The sequence below is a fragment of the Seriola dumerili genome, unplaced genomic scaffold (assembly GCF_002260705.1).
Source record: "Seriola dumerili isolate Sdu_G_001 unplaced genomic scaffold, Sdu_1.0 BDQW01000565.1, whole genome shotgun sequence".
Lineage (NCBI taxonomy): Eukaryota > Metazoa > Chordata > Actinopteri > Carangiformes > Carangidae > Seriola > Seriola dumerili.
In genome coordinates, this window is record NW_019174820.1 from 526,444 (window position 1) to 550,091 (window position 23,648).

The window sequence follows — 23,648 nt, forward strand, 5'->3', positions numbered from 1 at the left end:
ACACATTTCCACAGAGACACTCACACACTCATAGTGCTGCCATGAAATCAAGGAAATGGAGAGAGAAAGACGGAGAGGCAGAGAGAGAAACTTCGTAAATAGAAGAGAAAATGGTTTAAAAAAATTGGAAACCACGATGAAACGAGAACACGGACGGACGGAGGGAGGAGGACGTAAAGACGGAGAAGTGAAGAAGAGATAGAGTGCAGCGGAGAGAAAAGGTGGAGTTAGTGTGTTAGATGCAGCTGGTATCTACAGCCTGCATCACACACAGATAAAACCTAAATAAGTAAATAACACACACAACCATTTTTCAGCACAACAGCATCTGATCTGTGTCACTGCTTCCTGTCAGAGACACAGACAAGACGTATGATCCACGGTACTGAGAACGTACCACGCTGACTGTTAATGATCCGGCGCCGTCACACGGCTGTAAGAACACGCTTCACATCATACGTGTGTTTCACTCCAGCAGCTGAAACCGTGTCGTCTGCCGTGACGAGGCTCAAACTCTGGAGAACAGGAACGTGTGAAGCATGACCTTTAGGTTTTTCACAACACTTCCTCCTGAGGTCGACGCCAGAGGAAGTTGTTAAGACGTCTGGAGCGACAGACTGACGACACGCTCATTAGTTCAGCGTGTAACATGAAAATACCACCTTAAATGGTTCAGATGTCTCCATATATGGCAACAATCCCCTGTGTGTGTTAAAGCAACAGACTGCCACCCACCAGGGAGCGTCATTAACCAGACGACGAGCGGCTGTGATTAAACTGTACATCATTAACGACACTGTACCAGCAGCTACGTGTCACTAATGAACGCCACGTTTCAGGAAGTGGCAGGAAAACTACAGGAAGAGAAAAGAGTCTGAGCTCCGCTAATTCTCCTGTTCAATACGAGGAAAAGATCTCTCTCTCCAAATGGAAGGTCTCATCAGCTGAGGTAATTATATATGATAATTATAATATTATATATGATATACGTCAGGAAACCAGGAAAAGAAAACTATATTACTATGGTGGCCCTGAGAGGTCAAAAAACTTCACCTTCACAAAACACCTTCAATCTTCTGTAAATATTCACAACAACAACAACAACAACAACAACAACAACAACAACAACAAACACGACGCACCAGGCTGGGACACACTAGTGTGGTTGTCACAGTTCATACAACATTCGAGGTCTCCTGACTGAACGCTGTGTGTGTGTGTGTGTGTGTGTGTGTGTGTGTGTGTGGGGGGGGGGCATGACCTTTAACCAGCCCTTTATTGGCCGAGGTTTTCAGTACCTTAAAAAACAATAACAAAACTAAACTAAAATAAATGAATAAATAAAACAGTAAATAAATAAACAAACAGATTTTGATAGAGAGAGAGAGAGAGAGACTACACACAGATACAGAAACTGACAAATTAATCTAAACCCTGCAAATTCTGTGTGTGTGTGTCTGTGTGTGTGTGTGTGTGTGTCTGTGTCTGTGTGTGTGTGTGTGTGTGTGATAAGCTATCTGGTACAGTAGAACTATGATGTATGGTTCTCATCCCCGCACTGAGACACACAGCACTGATAGGAAACACACACACACACAAACACACACACAAACACACACACAAACACACACACACACACACACACACACACACACACACACACACACACACACACACACACACACACAGAACTGATGCAGTGGGTTGATAACTCTGCAATAAACTGTCTCACACAAGGAAACTTATGAAGTACAATCACAGTGTGTGTGTGTGTGTGTGTCTGTGAGTGTGTGAGTGAGTGTGTGTGTGTGTGTGTGTGTGTGTGTGTGTGTGTGTGTGTGTGTGTGTGTGTGTGTGTGTGTGTGTGTGTGTGTGTAGAAAGAGAACAAAAAGGGAAGTTAAACTTCAAACATGAGCCTTGATGTTGATATCATTTAATAACATCAGGTCCCACACACACACATACAAACTGATAGCATTGCTGTTAAGACTAAGAGTTGTGTGTGTGTGTGTGTGTGTGTGTGTGTGTGTGTGTGTGTGTGTGTAAAGGAATCAACACAAACACACAAAACAGAGAGAAGAACAAAAGAATGAAACAGAGGCTGTTAATCAGGAGAACACGATTCTTCTGACCTGCTACAGCACACACACACACACACACACACACACACACACACACAGACACACACACACACACACACACACACACACACACACACACAGACACACACAGACACACACAGACACACACACACACACACACACACACACACACACACACACACACACACAGACACACACACACACACACACACACACACACACACACACACAGCATCATAATGAACTTGGTCTCTGAAACAAATGTGTGTGTGTGTGACAGACAGTGCTGATGCAACATTGTGACAAAACTAAGAAACGATGCATCTCATATTTCACTCGTATGATCCAGATCTGATATTTTCACTCCTAATTTAGGTCACGTGTCACATCCGATCCTCTCCGCCTGAACTCTCACGTCTGACGCTCCTGCCACTGTAGGAGGGGGTGAATAGCCTCAAACATCTGGACAGATGTTTGTTTGTGTGGATCTCACATATTGACCCAACAGTGACGGGGTGAAACAAACCTCAGAAAGACGAGAGTTTCCCATCGACCCAACAACAACAGGTCCAAGATGGCCGTGATATTGACGTGGGGTTACGTGTGTTTCTTTGCTTCATAATAATGTCATTGTTATTATTACTGAACTGTTTTTGGAGGGAAAACAGAGAGTATTACATCACACTGATACAATCTTGTTCTGGGTTGATCAGATATTAAACCAGCAGATAAAAGCATGCGGCAAAATCAGGTGTAAATTCATTCTGTATGTGGCGTTGTATTATTGTTGTATTATTGTTGTTGTATTGTTGTTGTATTGTTGTTGTATTGTGTTGTATTGTTGTTGTTGTTATTGTAGTATTGTTGTGTTGTGTTGTTGTATTGTTGTTGTATTGTGTTGTATTGTTGTTGTTATTGTTGTATTGTTGTTGTATTGTTGTTGTTGTTATTGTTGTATTGTTGTTGTATTGCTGTTGTATTGTTGTTTTGTTGAATTGTGTAGTATTGTTGTTGTTTTGTTGTATTGTTGTTGTTGTATTGTGTTGTATTGTATTGTTGTTGTATTGTGTTGTATTGTGTTGTATTGTGTTGTATTGTTGTTGTATTATTGTTGTATTGTTGTTGTATTATTGTTGTATTGTGTTGTATTGTGTTGTTGTTGTATTATTGTTGTTGTTGTTGTATTGTGTTGTATTGTGTTGTATTATTGTTGTATTGTGTTGTATTGTTGTTGTATTGCTGTTGTATTGTGTTGTATTGTGTTGTTGTTGTAATATTGTTGTTGTTGTTGTATTGTGTTGTATTGTGTTGTATTGTTGTTGTTGTATTATTGTTGTTGTTGTTGTATTGTTGTATTGTGTTGTATTGTGTTGTATTGTTGTTGTTGTTGTATTGTTGTATTATGTTGTATTGTGTTGTATTGTGTTGTATTGTTGTTGTTGTATTATTGTTGTTGTTGTTGTTGTATTGTGTTGTATTATGTTGTATTGTTGTTGTTGTATTATTGTTGTTGTTGTTGTTGTATTGTTGTATTGTGTTGTGTTGTTGTTGTATTGTTGTTGTGTTGTATTGTTGTATTGTGTTGTATTGTGTTGTATTGTGTTGTATTGTTGTATTGTGTTGTATTGTTGTTGTTGTATTATTGTTGTTGTTGTTGTTGTATTGTTGTATTGTGTTGTATTGTGTTGTATTGTTGTATTCCACTGGACATGTTTGTTCTTTTGTTTGAAGAACAATAAATGAGCCAAACGAATGAGCGACTGAAACGATGTGATTTGGACGGTTTAACGTGCCACAAGGATTCAAAGTGAACGGGACAGAGTCATCACACTAGATGTGACACTCCAGAATCAGTTAAAAGGCGTCCTCTGTGAACGCAGCTTTAAGACGCCGCGGTCTGAACGCTGCTGCAGAAACTTTTCCTTCCTGAGAGAGTGGAACTCCGCAGAGAGGACGTGATGTTCACATCGTGTTCGGTCATATCAGACAACATCAGCACAAACTGTTCCACATCCACCACACTCACCTCGTGTCTTTGATTCAGCCGAGGCTCAACACGCTGCTACTTAAAAAAATAAAAACTTCTTCTGATCAACAACCTCATCAAAGTCAATTTAGCTTCGTTTTTTTTTCTCCTGACAAAAAAAAATTAAAAAATCAATTAGTAAGAGTGCAGATCAAACGGTTTGAGTGACAGGCAGTCTGCGACAAATTAATCAGCGTCCTGAGGGACAGATGGCTTCAAAATGAACTTTCTCTGCTTTTAGCCTCAAAGCAACATTTTTTTTCATCTTCGCTGTGTTAATATACAATAGAAGATATCTAGAGCTGTAGTTAGAAAACAACAGCTGCAATTAGTTTAACAGCAGCTTGTCTTTGGTTTAAAAAAGGAAGACGTGAAGGAGGGAGGGAGGGAGAGAGGGAGTAAAGAAGGAGAGGAGACACGGGTGAGAAGTGTGGGAGAGAGAAAAAAGTAGGAGGCAATTAAAGGAAGGAATGAAGAGGGTAATTAAGGATGGATGGTGGGAGGGAAGAAGGAAAACAGGGTGGAAAGAAGACAAGAGAGAAGTGAAGGAGGAAGAAAATGATGCTAAAGAAAGACAGAAAATGGGAAAAGAGGAAGAGATTAAAAATAACTGAAGGGTTAGAATGAGAGAAGGAAGGAGGGAGGGAAGGAAGGAGGGAGAGAGGAGGAAGGAAGGATGGAGGGAAGGAAGGAGGGATGGGAGTGAGACAGCTTCATTAGGAGACGGACTATATTTCCAGAGCTACCGCTGCAGTAATTTCAGATAGTGTAAGTGTGTGTTCATGCTAATTAGCTTGGCGCTAGCTGTGGCTGGGAAAACTCATAGACATGCTAATCAGAGTTAGCGCCAACTGGCAGTGGAATTAATGTGTGTGGTGTGTGTGTGCTTGTGCGGAATAAAGAATAAAGGTGTGAAGAAGAAAAGCAGGAAGAAAAACTAGACATTTGTTTTTTTCTAATGACATAAATCTTTAACAAAAATCATATAGTTTCATTTTAATTAAAGACTCAGCTGGTCACTGTCGTTTCTGCAAACAGGGAGAAATAGTCAGGGACTCATTTCAGTGGCAGATGAACCCACATTCAGTTCTAACCCTCACATACTGCTCATGTTTCTGCCTCCACATTATAGTAGGACTCCCTCATAATAAGTGTCTGTAGTGAATCTAGAACTACAGATCTATGTAGAAAGTATAAACAGCCTCTCTGACATTCATACATGGAGGATTAATCCTTCTTTAATGTGTCAGAGCAGGGAGAGAGTATTCTTTAGCTTTTCATCTACTGCACCGTCTGTCTGCTGCCAGAACCTCAGTCAGTGAAGTGGCAGCTCAGGTACCTTTATAATCTCCTGACCAAGAAAATAACAATTATATTATATTATAATATAATTTTTAAAAAGACTCACACCTGAACCAACAGCTTTAATGAAGTGTATGAAAACAAGATCTACAGACCCTCACTCAGCCTCTTCGATGAACCTCTCCCGTCGATTTCAAGAGGCTCAGACACAAATAAAATCTGAACATGAGACAGAGGAAGTCACGGAGGCATAAAGATGGATGATAGAGTGATGGAAGGAGGATAGAGGAGTGAGAGATGGAGGGATGGGAGGAGGAGGAGGAGTGTTTCAGAGAGCAGTTATGAGTGTTATTAAGAAATGGCTCGACCGCTAACGGAGCGTTCAGATGGCGGTACAGCTGAACGCTTCACGACCCAGCAAACACAAGCTCGGCCGCCCTCTCTCCCGCTCTCTCTCTCTGTCCCTCTCCAGTTTATCTAATTCTCTCTCTCTCTCTGATTCATTCATGTCTCTCTTTCTGTCCTCCAACTCTCCCCTGTTACAATTTTAAATTGTAAAAATCCATTAAATCCATTGGTTTCGATCTGAGTGCAGCAGTCTGTGTGTGTGTGTGTGTGTGGGTGTGTGAGTGTGTGTGTGTGTGTGTGTGTGTGTGTGTGTGTGTGTGTGTGTGTGTGTGTGTGTGTGTGTGTTCACATTATATAACTGTGCATCATGGGTCTGTGAGTGTATTTATCTCCACATGTTTATTTCCTGTGTGTGTGAGTGTGACAGGCAGTAAACAAGGTAATAACAGAGCTGAGCGGAGAAGCTGCTGCAGACGCTTCACTGCCATCAAGAGCTTTGATTGGTGCCGCCATCTTCCAATACGATGTTACAGATGCTTCTATAGACTTTCATGATAATAATAATAATAATAATAATAATACACTAAAGGTGCCTTTAGTGTATTATTATTATTATTATTATTTGATCATTAAAGCGTCCTCAGGTTCTGTGGTCATAGTTTTACAGTGTCTTTGCAGAAAATGACGTCAGCTAAAATGCTGTTTCTCAGCTCTAAGCCCATTGGTTCCTACTGATGATGTGAGTCTTTAAAGACACATCATAAATATAAAGTTTCATTCTTTTAAAAAATGCATTGTTTTTAATCAAACATACATTAGGAAACAGGAGATTTGTTGGGGACTATTTTCAGCAGCGGATGAATCCACATTCACTGCTCTAGTGAGGACGGTGTGTGTGTGTGTGTGTGTGTGTGTCTGGGACTGAGTCTAAATAAACTACAGTGTGTGTGTTCATGGTGATGGAGGAACATGTCTCCCGGGGAACAGTGTGACTCACTGATGTGTTTTTAACAGAAACAATAGTTCATTGCTCGACTCTGCACGTGGGATTCATTGATGACAATATCGACAGACTTTTTCTGATCCCAAGAGAAACATCAGTTTACAAGGTCAGATCACAGACACTTAGTTAAAAAATTCAAATTACAGGTTACATTTCAGCAAACACGTCCATTCCATGAAACCAGACTGTTTTCCACTTTAAAGTGGATTTTAACAAATATTAAGGGCTCTGATTGTGACGTCACCTTCACTTCACATGCTTTACTTCCTGCTGTATCTTATTATTCACTAACCCTCACTAACCCTTACGCCACAATCCTAATTAGAATCACTTCTTTTTCTTTCTTTTTTTCTCCAGTACAATTAATACAACCAGGAGAAATTTGTTTTTGCAACAGTGGGCGACTCTCAAATTAATGAAACGTTCACATTGATTGTTTGCAGTTAATTTCCTTAATTTTCCTCTGCAGCACATTCTGGACAAGTCATTACTCCAAAGTGTTGTGAACTCATTTAGATTTTACATTAAATTACACAACAGTTCCTGGTGAGTGGCTGACACTATTTATTTACATGTGTGGGTAAAAATATAAAAGATTCTACCTCAGTCTTTCAAGTCGAGTCAAAAGATAAAAACTGAGGCCTTCGTGACGCCTTTCTATTTAGTAATGAAAATACTGTATGTTGTGGCCCACTCCCTCTATCAGCACGTACACAGTTTCCATGGTAACTATATTTCTATATTTATTGGTGGGTATTCTCTAGATACCAAGAGAATTTGACGGGTAAAACTCCACATCCCTGCCGACTCCCTTGCCCCCCCATCCAGTCCAATCATGTGTATTGGCAATCGGTGCTGCGGCTCTTTAAAAAGCTCCTTATTCCCCAGTTTATTCTGACATTTTGATTCACGATCAGCTGTGGGAGGAGGAGGAAGAGGAGGAGGAAGGGGTGGGGGGGTGGCGGGGGTGGGGGGGAGAAAAATAATTAAAAAATAAAAAACACCCTTTGAGACAAACTCGGGCCGCTTAACTAATTACCAACATATATCACCGCTGGCTCCGACAAGCCAATTACACCTGATTGGAAATACTTTACTTTGTTCAACACACGCTTTTCATGTCGGTTTTAATTCAGTGTCAAAGCTCGGCTTTCTGAATATTAGAGGGGATGATTGACTGCTGAGGGCCGCACAGTGTACACTACATAAGCCAATAATGTCCCATTTGTCTGGTATGGAGGGAAAGGGGGATAAACAGATTAGAAAAGGACATTAGAAGTATAACTGGGTTAGTAAGGACATCAGCTCTAATGGGTAAACGTCCTTCACAAGAGTCTCACTATGATCAATACAAAGTGATACCAATCACTGTGGGACTTCCCAGAAACAGAAGATGACAGGCGTGATGGGAAAGACAGTTACATTAAGAAAACAAACAAATGAAAATAGTTCACACTTACTGAGCGTCAAAGAGTTTTACTTGTTCCTCTTGAATAAGACCCCAAAGACCTTTTCCTTCAACCTTGGTGGTTCCATGAACATCTTAAATAAACCTGAAACTCTTTACAGACCCTTCAAACTATCACTGGTGCTTTTTTATGCAACCCCCTAATGAAACCCTTCAACAACACTTCCCTCTAAAAGTCCCTAGATGAAACCTGCAACACCTCACCAACCTCCCAGAACCCTTCACGACCCCTGAAGCTGCCTCAAACAACCCCCCATAAACCTAATTTAAACTCTTTGAATTATGTCTGCAACCCTTTAAGGAGCCATGCCTAAAACCAGTGAAACTTACACAAAACCCTATTAAAACAACTTGAATTGTCTTAAACATCCTCTGATCCCCTCAAATGACATCTAACTCCTTAAAGACCAAAGAACTCTCTAAAACACCTAGAATCCTTTCAAACACCGATGAAAATAAATACACAGCTGCTGAAACCTGAGGTAAGCCCCTCAAATGATCCGCCTTCCAAGACTTTCCAGAAAAGACTCTGAAATCCTTTTAACCCCTTTGAAAACCTTGTGGAGACGTCTCAGACCCCTGAAACTTCAAACCTCTTCCACCAGCATCAGAAGCATCTAAGACACACTTAAAATCCCTGTAAAAGTCCTTAGATCCTGTTAAAAACAATGCTGAAGCTCACTGTAAACCCCGCTCAAACAACACCTGCAACCTTTCAAATATGAGCAGAACTCTCTAAAGACACTTAAAATCCCTCTAAACATCCCTGAAGCCCTTTGGTAAACACATTAAACTCTCTTAAACAACACTGAGACCCTCTTTAAACCTTTCAAATTACACCTGAAACTCATCAGAGACCTCTTGAACTCTCTGAAAGACATCTAAAATCCCTGTAAACAAAAATCCTTAGTGCTCTTCTAAACAACCTCTGACTTCCTGTAAATCCTGTAAATAACAACTGCTGTCTCCCTAAAGACATCTTTAACCTCTGTGATCACTCTGATATCCCCTTTAAAAACATCTGGAACAACCACTGGAAACACTTCAAACAACCGCAACGGCCAACGACATAAAAATAATAGTGGAGTTCCTTGAAAGACACGAAAACCCTCTTAGACGACTCCCACAAGCATCTCTGAACCCTTTCATTAACCCTGTCTGGTCCTCAGAGGAAACAGTTCGTTCGATCCCGCGAACGACCATCTGGAATCTCGTCAGCAGGTCGTTTCCATTTACCTGCCTAATGCACAACTTGAATTTGTGAACTTAAAAACAAGTGAAGAAGAGATGAATTTCATGTAAACGCTCGCATGAGCTGGTTTTTCAGACGATTAGAGAAAGAAATATTTTACTGAATTGAAATAAAAACAGTTTTTTCACATTGAAGTCGTAGCGCCTCCTGCAGCCGGTTCCCACCGAGAGGCAGACTGCTGGGTTTAATTGGAGTGATATCGTGGGAGGAGAGAACCCAGCTTTATCTGCGTAACGTCACTCAATGGAAACACAGACCATTCACAATTGTGTTTTGTTGATTATATTAAAAAATAAAAAAAGAACTTTAATCCAGTTTCTCTTAATTGAGCCGATCTGTGGTGGATATTCTTCAAACATTGGACACAAACACAGAAATGAAAACAGACACTGACTGACAGAAGATTAATAACAATGAAAAACAGATTATTATTGATCAATAAGGGGACAAGGCTCACACAAAGCTGGAAAGTATAACCATTCCTTGTCCCAACAACAGAGTGAGAGGAACCCTTTGACAGAGCAAGTACAACTAGGGACAAAGAAGTGGACACTTCAGATTGGTCGAGATACATGTCACCTGATGTTTACAGCCAATAACAACCAACTATGAGACATTAATTTGCATATCTACCACTGACTCATACGTCCTTGAACACAACACACCTAAAGTTAAAAACTCGACCCACATGCGACCCTTTGACCTTTCAGATGACCTCTTTGACCATTAACAAGATGAGGGGAACACTCTGCCTTTTCTAATGATGCATTCAATGTCACAGGAGAAACTCAAAACTGACTGAGTGGTTAATTAATAATTCAACTCTACATTTTGGTATTTAAATGATAAACCAACCGTTTGATCCTCTATTTCTTTCACAGATCGCAATGTTCAAACTTCGTGGTGAAAATAACAGTTATCATGTTCAGAACCAGACCGGACCAAACCAAAACTCCAGCACACATCTGACTTCTTCACTGCAATCACTCCAACTCAGCTGGGTACAAATCTGAGTCGACACTCAGGGAGACAAAAACATGTCATTTCATATGCAAACCCACAGAGAGGAACGCAGGCTGATTCAGTATGTGAATGACTCTCTCTCTCTCTCTCTCTCTGAGCGTCCCGGTGTTCGAGTTAATTGTCACGTCTTTCAGAAACAGAAACAAGCAACTATATCCTCTGTCATTACTACACATTGTTGGACAACAACACTTCCTGGAGCTGTTTTGTGTTTGCCAACAAAATAAAGAAAAAAAAAAAGAGAAAGATGCAGGGGGAAAAAAGGTGTTTGAGTAATTGTTTCCATGGTGATTATTTTTTCGTCTTTGGCGTGTGAGTGTGTGACAGCATGCAGGACAAGAGAGAGGAAGAAAGAGAAAAAAAAACGATGAACGAAACGCCCAGCAGCCACGTCGTGAGCCGAAAGCAATTTCCTCGTCTAAATTTAGTTATGCAAAGCCTATGGGCATCATCAGCATTTTGTAATTAGTTTTATAATTACTGCTGTTTCCCTCTCCCTCTGTCATTCCATTTTTCTTTACACTGAGACTGGGGAATCAAAACATCTCACACTCGCAGCTGGCCAAATTACTCTCCGTTTATTAAGTGCGAGCATGCGCGGCGAGCGGTTTCTAGCCGGCGGACGGAGCGGCGTCTCTGCCGCAGAGGCGAGCGAGGCTTGGCCGGGGGGCTGACAGCAAACACCGCGGGTTTCTGCGGCGAGAGAGCTGGAGCGGCGTTTGACAAGTTTATTATGTGAGGGAGCAGCGGTTGCCGCTTTTTAGGTTGAAGATTAGGTTTGTGGGTAAAAGGCTGGAATGGTGGATGGGGGGTCTTTGAGAAGGAAATGACAATTATCGCCACACGTGTACATGTTGTGGTCCAGATAATTGAGGTTCTGTGTTTCATATGCTTCGGTTCAGTCCCACTGTGCATGGGTTTAGGAGCGGAGTCGTGTTGTTGTTATCAGACGTCGGCGGGAAGACGATCCTGCTGTTAAATGACGACTAACCTGAATTTAACAGCTGGAGGGAGATCAGGGTGGTTAGCTTACAGATGGAAACAACAGGCTGTTAGCTGGAGAGTGGCTCATGATCTGTCGACACAAATCTGGATCTACTCACATATTAAAGCAGAATGGAGGGAATTGTTTTAAAGCTCCATGTTTCTTCTTCTTCTGTTTAATTTGAAGTGTTGATCCATCAGAAGATGAAAAACCATCTCAGTGTAGTTTTACATCTCCTCTCTCAGGCTTCTCTCTGCAGCTCTAGTAACAACAGGTCGGTGAGCCAATCAGAAGAGAGGAGGCTCTGAGCCTCTCTTCTGATTGGCTGACTGTTTTCTGAGTGATCCAATAAAAATATAGTAGATTTCAGGTAAAAACACTCAGAGAAACCAAATCCTGTAAAGGTTTGGATGGTGGGTCCAGGTGGGCGGGGCTTGGTGACTGCTTTGTTGTGACATCACAAAGTTCCAGAAGTCCTGACAGCTGGTTTTAAGGCTCAGTTTCTGAATACAGGCTGTGTGCATTTCTCTGTGGACTGAGGCTTTGATACTTTCACAGTATTAATATAGAAGCTAGAGCTGATCTATAATCACACTACACATGGACACAGACCTTTACACTGGAGGAGCTTTAAGGATCTCCATGTTTGTATAAAACCCTCTGAACTCAGCTCGTCTCCAGGATGACCACTTTCTTTTATGTTTTTGGTGTATGACACATTTTTAAAACTAATTCAATAACAACAAACATTAAAAGGATAAACTAAAAAATAGACTGAAGGCTCCTTTTAAAATCCTATAATAAGCCTAATTTTTCAGAACTTGATGTGACGCCCAAGGACATGAATTTAAATGACTAACTTTTGTCCTGCTCAGTGGTTATCATGGTTGAATCTGACAGATTAAACTAAAAAAGTCCTGCCATTTTGAAAACGACCCACAACGATCCATTTCCATTTTATGTTAATTATAAATTAGTTAACACCAAAATATATTAAAATTCAAAATTCATACTAAAAGTCTCGGATGTGATTCTATTTTCAAGTTTAGATTGCAGCACATTGTACCACATTAAAAAAAGTCCATTTCACATTTAATTTCATTATCATTATGGCAATGGTATTTTAAATGGGAAGTTTTTATTTTTATTTTTATTTCTGCAGTAACTGAAACGGGGCTGGAAAACGTAAAATTTTAAATTTCATTATGTTCGCACAAATGGAAAAAGTAAATTCAATTAGATGAAATGGTTTCATTTTAATATTGGCAGCTCTAGGCTTCCATACTCCGAGGTCTCCTTTATTTCAGATCTACTGCACACTGACAAACCTATCTGTGAACACTCAGATTAAAGGACGGCTTCGACTCTGTGCGTCTCGAACATCCAGCGGAGTCGTTTTAAACATGAAACACCACACACACAACCTCCAGAGTGGGACTGCAGGCTGGGCCGGGGAGGTGGGAGGGGTTTGATGTGAGCGCCGTGTTTATCCGGGGGCCGGGGTCACTGTGTTCCCTCAGTATAATGGAGGAAGCCATTAGCCCAGCCAGCAGGCCGCATCATAAAAACGTCAGCTGGTACAAAGAGACGAGATGGATCATAACGAGACGAGACTCCCGCTGCTCTCCTCCTCTGTCTCTCGGCCTCTCTCTCTCTGCCTCACTCTTAGCCTCTGTCTCTCTAATTGACTGTCTCGTTTATTTTTCTCTCCTTCTCCCCCGTCTGGTCTTTATCCCTCTCATTTTTCTATTCACTCTCTTCCCTCTGATGGTCTCTCTCTCTCTCTCTCTCTCTCAGTGCTTACTATCTCACTAAGCAGGAGGTTGATTTTGTCTGTCTGTGTGTGATGCTAAGTGGATGTGAACACACACAGACACGAGGAGACCAGGATTCGACTGAAATCACAGCGAAGTGCGGCTGACGCTTCACAACACGACTCCTGACATGCAGCAGATATTAGCTACTCAACAGGGTGAGGGGGCGTCACTGTCCCAATGTTTTCCGTGGGTCCCAAGCTGAGGTTCGGGACCCTCCAGGTGGGTCAGAGGATAAATCTGTCGTTAAACTGGTTTCATTGTCCGTGTGTAGTGGCTGCGTCCTGAGGTTCTGTCTGGACGAACCCGTCGTGGGTCGCTGAGAGCCGCGGACAGATCCTTCACTTTATGATTAAAGCGTGAAACTTTCTCTGCTGACTCTGAGTCGTGTTCAGGGACAACAAGTCAAATATATAATTCCTGAAAGTTTAAAGTCTGTGTTCTCGCCCTGATGAACTTCAGGCTAATTGTATATTCTATAAGACACTGAGACAGGTGGTGATCTGCTGAGCTGACCCCTCACGGGAAACACCACAACAACAACAACAACAACAACAACATATGCAATTAGTTAAATGTCCCTTTTTTTTAATGAACAAATTAGCATTGCAGTATGTCGCTCTGAAACATCAAATCATTTACTCAATTCTCTGGTTTTGCTTAATTGTCCGATAAAACTGAATCTGCTGCTCATTTTTACAGTTTTACACATTCAGACTTCCTGGAATGAAACCGACTGAATCCTCAGAAGAAGTTTGTTAAAACTGTTTCTCCTCCAACACGTCGGGTATTCACATGGAGATACACAACAACAGCTGATCTTCATAATTAACTTCTGGCTCCAAAAGCTGAAGCTACATTATGAAGTCTGCAGCCTTTACATTCACCTGCATTAATAACCATAAACTGCTTCTCAAAGGTGATGCAGAGGAAATATTTCAAATGAAATGACCCCGTTCACGTGCGCACACACACACACACACACACACACTCCTGCATTGAGCCATAAGTAAGTTTGTGGGTGTTATAAAAAATGCCATATTTATATTTTAATAACTGAGAGGAAATTTATACAGAATGTAAAGCAGCAAAGACATGAATGACACAGTGTGTTTGTGGGTGTGTGTGTGTGTGTGTGTGTGTGTGTGTGTGTGTGTGTGTGTGTGTGTGTGTGTGTGTGTGTGTGTGTGTGTGTGTCCTCAGGTTGCATGTAGTCAGGTGTACGTGTGAGTTCTTAATATGTACATGTGTGTGTTTGTGAGTGTAAAGTCTGTGTAAAACCTGCATGTGTGTTTGTTTATGGGAGTGTGAGGGAGGGAGAAGCTGTTTGCTTGTGTGTGGAGTACAGTGTCGCTGTGTGTGTGTGTGTGTGTGTGTGTGTGTGTGTGTGTGTGTGTGTGTGTGTGTCTTGATTGTAGACTGGCTCATGAAGTGTGGCATTTTGGTGTCTGCTGCTCTCTGCATGCATAATGAATAGCCAGGTGTCGGAGGGGGTCACACACACACACACACAAACACACACACGCGCGCAGACACACGCAACAGACTGTCAGACAGACACACAAAGGCAGAAACACTCATACACACACTGTTGAACACACATACCGTACGCACATGTGCAGCTACATACACACACACACACCGACGTTTAGTCACATCGTGAAGTGGTGAGCGGTCAGTCGTATAAACACACACACACACACACACACACACACACGGGGGCTGGGTGTCAGGACGCTCCAAAGGTCATGGTTGTTTGTGTGGCGTCCTGCAGCAGATGTGGAGACTCTCTGACAGGAAGTCAAAACCTCCAACACTAAACTGTAGAAGAGCAACTGATGGGTCAATTACTGCAAAGGTCAACGGGAGAGGAGGGAGAGAGGGAGGGAGGAGGGAGGAGGAGGAGGAGGAGGAGGAGAGGATGGAGAGGAGAAAAGGAGAAGGGAGATTTTAGTAAGAGGGAAAGAAGGAGGCAGGGGGAAAGAGTGGAGAAGAAGAAGGGAGGATGAGGAGGCAAGGAGGAGAAAACAAAGACGGGGAGGAGAAGCAGGGAGAGGAAGGGAGGGGAGAAAGACAGAAGTTTGAGGAGGAGGAGGAGAAAGAGATGAGGAAGAGGAGAAGGAGAGGATAGAAGAATAAGGTGAGAGACTAAATGAAAAATAGAGAGTAGGAAGAGGAGGAAGAAAACAGGAGGGTGAAATGGGAGGAGAGGAGAGATTAAAGGAAGTAATAAGGAAAGAGGGGAAGATGAGAGAAAAGAAAAGAAGTGAAAGGGGATGGAAAAGAGGAAGGAGAGAGAAGCAGTGAAGGAGGAAGAGGAGGGAACACACACACAGACACACACACACACACACACACACAGACACACACACACACACAGACACACACACAGACACACACACAGACACACACACAGACACACACACACACACAGACACACACACAGACAGACACACACACAGACAGACACACACAGAAACACACACACAGACACACACACACACACAGACACACACACACACAGACACACACACACAGACAGACACACACAGAAACACACACACAGACACACACACAGACACACACACACAGACACACACACACACACAGACACACACACACACACACACACACACACCACACACACACACAGACACACACAGAGAGACACACACACACAGACACAGACACAGACACACACACAGACACACACACACACACACAGACACACACACACAGACACACACACAGACACACACACACACACACACACACACACACACACACACACACACACAGACACACACGTTTTGTTTATCATTGTTTGTTCCTGATCACAGTATTTATATAAACATCTGATCGCTGCTTCGTCATGAATGTGTCACAATGAATCTGATCCTATAAAGAAATAAAGAAACAGATGAATGGGAACATGTTTATAAAGGGAGAGACAGGCAGAGAGAGACAGAGAGAAAGAGAGACAGAGGGAGAGACAGAGAGAGAGAGAGAGAGAGACAGAGAGAGAGAGACAGAGAGAGAGAGAGACAGACAGAGAGAGACAGAGAGAGACAGGCAGAGAGAGACAGAGAGAGAGAGAGACAGGCAGAGAGAGACAGAGAGAGAGAGACAGAGAGAGAGAGAGAGAGAGAAAGAGAGAGGGAGAGAGGGAGAGAGTTGTCTGTGAGGAAGAGAGGAAGAAGAGAAAATAGTCGTGAGAGAAAGAAAATGAATGAAAAAGGCAGAAAAAAGAAAGAAAACAAAATAAATGAGGATCTTCTCAGAGGGTCAAAGAGAGAGAGAGAGAGAGAGAGTATGGAGTCATCAGCAGGAATACCACACACACACACACACACACACACACACACACACACACACCCATCTTCATTACCTGAACCGATGCAGAGCAGCTACACAGGGGCCAAAATCAATAACTCTCTGCTGTACTGAACACTCTGCAACACACTCTCACACACACACACACACACACACACACACACACACACACACACACACACACACACACACACACACACACACACACACAACTACAATGGAAAACGTCACATGGGCCTGGACACACACACACACACAGAGTCTTTTGGAGGAGGATATTCATTCATTAGAGTCAGTCAATAGGAGAGAGAGAGAAGACAAAACACACACACACACACACACACACACAGAAGGAGAGAGAGGGTGTGTGTAATGCAGGCTACTCTGTGTTTCCATGTGTGTGTGTTTTAGTTCAGTAGGAGGGACAATCTGATTAAATTGAATTTTCTGTTTCAGTGTGTGTGTGTGTGTGTGTGTGTGTGTGCATGGTGATATTCATATGCAAGGTGAGACCGGCCTCACCTTCCTCTCTGTGTGTGTGTGTGTCTCAGTGAGGACTGTTTAGTGTTTCAGACCTTCACTCTGTCCTCATCTTTGTAAACAGTCACACTCTGTTTCAACACACACACACACACACACACACACACACACACACACACACACACACACCTGTCTGTTAGTCTCCATCATGACAGTAAATAAACGACTTTAATTCCATATATCATTATCACTAAAGGAGGCAGATGAATAACTATGTCAGACACACACAGGGGGGAGATACTCTTACTGCAGCACAACAATAAAAGCCCTGTGAAGAAACTAAGAGTTTCTGCCCCCTGAAATGCTACAGGGCTTTTAATGTGAAATGGTTACAGGAAGTAGTGAGTTTGTATCAACATGCAATGCAGTAACTGAACGAGGCTTCACTCTAAAATACAGCTCTGACTTACTCTACATATCAGAGGGAGTGAGACAGGAAGACCTGCCTCTAATTAAAGTGTAGAATCTCAATCCACCATTTGCTTTCTGTTTCCGCTCTGATTTTATTCTGAAAGTCCTGACAGGAAGTAGTGATTCCTCTCTTTCTGCTGATCCAGCCACAGTCACATGTTAAACCTCTGACTGACTGATTCTTTTCTTCATGTCCCACATCGTGTGTCGCTCCGTCAGACGTTTGTCAAGCAACAGAACCTCTGAAACTTCCTTTCAGAATAAAAGTTCACAATAGCTTGAAATAAAGCAAAAAACTTCCTCATGCTTTTCTAGGCAAAATCGCTAAAGAGGAAGTGATTCTGTGGGTGACTGTTGCTGTTTTTTAATTTCAGAAATACATATCATTAAAATAATCTGGGGGGCCAGTATCTTTTAAAGTGTGTTTGGTTAGTTTAGCATCAGTGCTGTTTCTATGGTTACCTGCAGTTTAATGAAATCTGAGCCCCAGTTTAGATCAATTAAACCAGAGCTGTGTTTGATCAGTAATATTTGATCGCTAACATTTTGTCACCAGTGAACCTCCATAGCTTCAGACTTCAGGTTAACTCAGGTTCACTGTGATTCTGTGTGTGATTCTCTCTGACAGGATGTAGAGCTGTGTTGAAGGAAATATACAACACACACAGTGCTGCGAGCGCTGAAACAATCCACACACACACACACACACACACACACACACACACACATTCAGTGTGTACATTTCTGTTTAGTTCATTAAAATGCATGTGCCTCTTCAAAGAGCTGACGACAATGATGCCATCTGCTGTTGTGTGGCGAGGGTATGTGCAGACACACACACACACACACACACACATTCAGAGACATGTGTAAAAATACCCATACATGCACGCACACACTGTTGCACCTTCACAAGTACCCAAACATTTACTTTCATTCACACGTTACCACAAACTGAACGACAGTCTTGCTCTGCACACAGGTAAATATCCTGCCTGTAGTTCTCACACACACACACACACACACACACACACACACACACACACACACACACACACACAGAAACACACTAGCAGAAATTTCAAGCAATTTACTTTCATCTTTGGGTCATTCCTACAAGCCCAAACGTCCCTTTTAAAAGCGAGCGCTCCTCTTCTCCTCTAAGTGCGTCGCACAAAGGGCCCATTTCAAAGGCAAATTCCACTTAGATTCACAAGTGCCGTGTATACTCTGGTACTCCAGGCAGAAATTCATCAAAGCTTAATGTTCCCTTCACAGAAAATCACTTAGCGCAGAAGCTAGCTGCCTGTACATGTGTGTGTGTGTGTGTGTGTGTGTTGTTTGATAGCAGTTTAAAGGGCCAGGCAGTCACTGCAGAGCCGCCTGTGTTTGTATGTTCACATTCATTAGAATGAAACTCTCTGTGTGAACATACAGGATCAATCCATGAGGAAGATGAACAGTGGATTACTTCACAGAGAGTCAGCGCGGGACTGAAAATAAAATAAATCTGAATGAAGAGATCCGTCATCTCCAATAATCATGTGTTCTCAGAGTCGTTGTGTCCCCACTAGATTTACTCTGCAACTTTTAGAAATCATTCTTTAAAGTTTGAGTTATTATACGGAGCCGTCTCTATTCTGAAGACAGGATGACAAAGACACTTTGTAATGTGCATGTCAGTGTTTCTGTACACAACTGTGAAAATGAATTAACTAACTAACTAACCAATATAATTGATTTATAGATAATGGCAGAATAAACTGAGTGATGTGTCACAATAGAAAATTAAATACTGAAGATTTTAATTTGCAATTTTTTTGATGCAGAAATGAAATTACAATTTCATTTACTATTAAATTCTGATAAAAATTGACAATTAAATTTCAAATGCAAAAATCAACTTAATATCATTAGCTAAAAAAGTGTCAGTAAACTGAAGCAACAATTCGTCCACATGTGTTTAAATTATTCCACTGTAAATCTCCATGAGACCAGAGGAAGATGGAAACACACACCTGGACTTCATGGTGAGAAGGAACAGCTACACCTCAGCAGTGACACTGAATTTACCTGAGATTCAAGTGAATCTAGGTCACGCTACGACAGTCTTTGCTGCAACATTCAGGGAAAGCGTGCGCAGTAAACGAAGGGTTCACCTGTCCGGTGCAAAGAAAAGGTTCCTGAATGTGACGTCATCACTTTAAATAAAGGAAGATGGAAGGAACAGAGTTGTAGTTTTTACCCAGTGTAAAGGGAGAGAAAGAAAAAGGAGGTTTCCTGTTGGACTTTACTTGTTTCGCTCTGAAGGAAAACTTCAGATTTGAACCTTTCCTGTTCAGAAGTAGAAACATTTGTCTTAAAGAGTTCTGGGACGACACACAACCACAAACAGGTGCTGTAACATCCCATCCCGTCTTTTAGCCCCGCCTGCGTCCATCCTACCTTTGACGGAGGTGTTGGGCGGCGGTCCCTCGATGCGCAGGTTCCACGGCGGGTCTCCCTGGTTGGCGAAGTCCCTCATCTTCAGGTAGCTGATGGTGAGCCGGATGATGGAGGCCTTGTCCAGCTGGCTGGTGATGGCGCCCGGCAGCGGCAGCATCTTGGCCAGTTCGTAAAACTCAAAGTTCTCTTTTCCCCGCCGCGATCGCGCCGCGTCACGTGACTTCTCCTTCCTCAGAGCCTGCAGCCTGGGTGAGAGCAGAGGACGACAGGAAGGTCAGAAATCTGATTATGGAAGACGTGAGGTGCAGAATGTGAGTGACAGAAGTCAAGACTAAACGTCATGCGTCAGAGGAGCGGAGGACAAACCAAAGAAAAACAATCATCAGCAGCTCCAGTCACTAAATATCTACAGCTGAAAACTGAACGACGACTTTTGTCAAGATGTTGAAGTAAGTCCAAGAGAAAACAAGATGTAAAACACATATATAAATAAAAAATATATCTATATGAATAATCTTTAACAGTAATAATTAAACACATGCTGCATTATAAAGTAACGTTTAGGAATCACGGCAGACGATCCTCACAAACAACGGCCACAGAAACCTCCTCCACTGACACCCATGACTGCTTCCCTAGCGTTTGTTAGCATGATAGCTAAATTAGCTGTTCAATGCAATCTGATAAGAAAATGGATCAATTACCCAGAACAAGCTTCTGCTAAACTGGATTACTGCGTCACAGGAAGTCGCTCCATTACGAATACACCTGCGCTGGTGAAGTGAAGCTTACAGTTCATTCAGTTGAAGGTTTTTACGAATGAATCCAAACTCTCAGTTTTATTTGAGTTTATTTTAATTAAGGATGAAGTTTCAAACGGGGACAAACAGACCGTCAACAGCTGAACATCTACTGCTCCATCTGCTGAAGACCAAGACCCCACTGAAAGCTCCTGAACAGCTGATGAATGGACCCTGTCATTTAATGATTACTCATATTATCTGTTCCTATTGGAGGGAGGGATCCCTGCTCTGTCGCTCTGTCGCTCTGTCGCTCGTCCTGAGGTTTCTTCTATTTCATCCTTGGAATCAGGAGTCGGAACTGACTTTGTTACTGTTCACATATGCATAATCTCAATCCACCATCTTGCTCATCATCTGCTTTCTGTTTCCGCTCTGATTTTATTCTGAAAGTCCTGACAGGAAGTAGTGATTCCTCTCTTTCTGCTCATCCAGCCACAGTCACATGTTAAACCTCTGACTGACTGATTATTTTCTTCATGTCCCACATCGTGTGTCACTCCGTCAGACGTTTGTCAAGCAACAGAACCTTTGGAACTTCCTTTCACAACTTTTCAGAATAAAAGCTCACAAAAAACTTGAAATAAAACATTGCTGCAGAAAAAACAAAATAAACAGAAGAAGGTGATTTGTAAATATGAACATTTGTACGTTTTGAGGAAGACGTCCAGTTACTGACCTTCCTCATCCTCTACATGACAGAACCCTTCACCTCCTCTCCTCATCCTCCTCCCTCACTCCTCCACTCTATTATCTCACATCAGTCTCTCCTTCCCTTCACTCCAAACCACTACACTTAGTCTTTCCTTCGTCCTCTCTATCACTCCCTACTCCATTACTTCATACCAAAGAGCTGCTGTTTATCCTCTCTCTCTCTCTCTCTCTCTCTCTCTCTCTCTCTCTCTCTCTCCCTTCAACAACAACAGTGACGACCATACTTTTCCGCAGCCTCTCATCATCATCGGACGCCGTTATGAATTAACTCAGCAATAAATCAGCTGCTAAAAACCTCTGTGGGCTTCCTGCCGGCCACACACACACACGTGCACACAAAAACACACACACACACACACACACACACACACACACACACACACACACACACACACACACACAGACAGGTGATTAATTTTGCCAGAGCACAAAAATGCGAGAGGAAAAAAGTGTTAGAGGGATAAAGAGGGGGAGGTAAAGGGAAGGAGAGCGATGAGATGGAGGGATAGCAGACCAACACTGTAGAGAAGGAGGGGGGGGTTGTTTAGGGCTAGGGATGAAAAATGGCTGTCATCTGGCGAAGAATATCATTTTCATACTGTTTGTCATTTATTTATCAGCAAGAACAAACAGTAAATGGAGAGGAGAGGATGAGAGGAGGAGAGGAGGAGAGGATGAGAGGAGAAGATGAGAGGAGAGGAGGAGAGGATGAGAGGAGAGGAGGAGAGGAGAGGATGAGAGGAGGTGAGGAGGAGAGGAGGAGAGGTGGAGAGGTGGAGAGGAGAGGAGGTGGAGAGGAGAGGAGAGGATGAGAGGATGAGAGGGGGAGAGGAGGAGAGGAGAGGAGGGGAGGTGGAGAGGAGAGGAGGTGATGTGAAGGAGAGTGAGAGAGGTGAGGAAGGAGAGGAGGAGAGGAGGTGGAGAGGTGAGAGGATAGAGGCAGTGGAGAGGAGAGGATGAGGAGAGGAGAGGGAAGGAAGGAGGGAGAGGAGAGGATTGGAGAGGAGGAGAGTTGAGAGTTGAGGAGAGTGATTGAGAGGATGAGAGGTGGAGAGGAGAGGAGAGGAGGGGAGGTGGAGAGGGAGGGAGAGGGAGGAGAGGAGTGGGAGAGGAGAGGAGGGGAGGTGCGAGGCGAGAGGAGAGATGAGGAGGAGAGGAGGAGAGGAGAGGAGGAGAGGAGTGAGGAGGGAGTAGAGGAGAGGAGAGGAGAGGAGAGAGAGGGAGGCAAGGAATGGAAATGAGAACTTTAAAGGTAGAGAACTGATTTTTTTTGATTGATTGTCTGACAGATGGTACTGACTGGCAGCAAAGAGACGTGATCACAGCTAGGGATGGTTTAATAGACGTTTAAGAAGTTACTTGAGTTTGTTTAATAAAGGTGGTTAACACAGAACAGAGAGGCCACTTCAGGTTCGTGTTTCATGTTGATCAATAAGTATGATCAGTGTTACACAACTTCTGTCTCTGTTGCTTCACTTGTGGTGTGTGTTCTGTGGTTGTGTGTATAGTAAGAGTGTGTGTAAGTGGATGGAGGAGGTGTGTTTGACCGGGTTGACTCAAAGTACAGACATATTTTATTCTATGTACTGTGCATAGAGTATGGTAAATCCAACACTTGTTGTGATCAGTGTGATTGTCGTGTGTTGTGTGTGTGTGTGGTGTGTGTGTGTGTGTGGGTCTTATAAACATGAAATTGAACCTTTGCGTAAAGTTTCAGACCGGGTGACTTGATGGTGTTTTAAATAGCTTTTCACAAATCTTCGTATAGTTATAGGCAAGGTGTGTGTGTGTGTGTGTGTGTGTTTGTGTGTGTGTGTGTGTGCTGTGTGTGTGTGTCCATGCGTAAAGTTCAGTTGAGGTGGGTGTTTAAAGAGCTTTCACTTGAAATGGAAGAAGATTGTGTTGTATTTCTGATGTGTGTGTTGTGTGCCTCTGTGTGTGCGTGCGTATGTTGCTGTTGTGTGCCGTGCGCTGCGTAACTGTGTGTCGTGTGTCCTGTGTTGCCGTGTCGTTATCTGTGTGTGTGCCTGCTGTGTTGTGTTGTGCTGTGCGTGTGGGTGGCCGTGTGTGTGTGTGTGCTC

At 42.7% G+C, this 23,648-nt stretch overlaps 1 protein-coding gene across 1 annotated transcript in view; it reads right to left on the minus strand.

The window, feature by feature from the left end:
* Positions 1-23,648, minus strand: part of npas3 (neuronal PAS domain protein 3) — a 300,964-nt gene that overhangs the window by 164,811 nt on the left and 112,505 nt on the right. Inside the window, exon 3 of the mRNA XM_022764686.1 lies at positions 20,054-20,298. Coding sequence (XP_022620407.1) covers positions 20,054-20,298 — 245 coding nt within the window. The remainder of the gene's footprint in view (positions 1-20,053; positions 20,299-23,648) is intronic.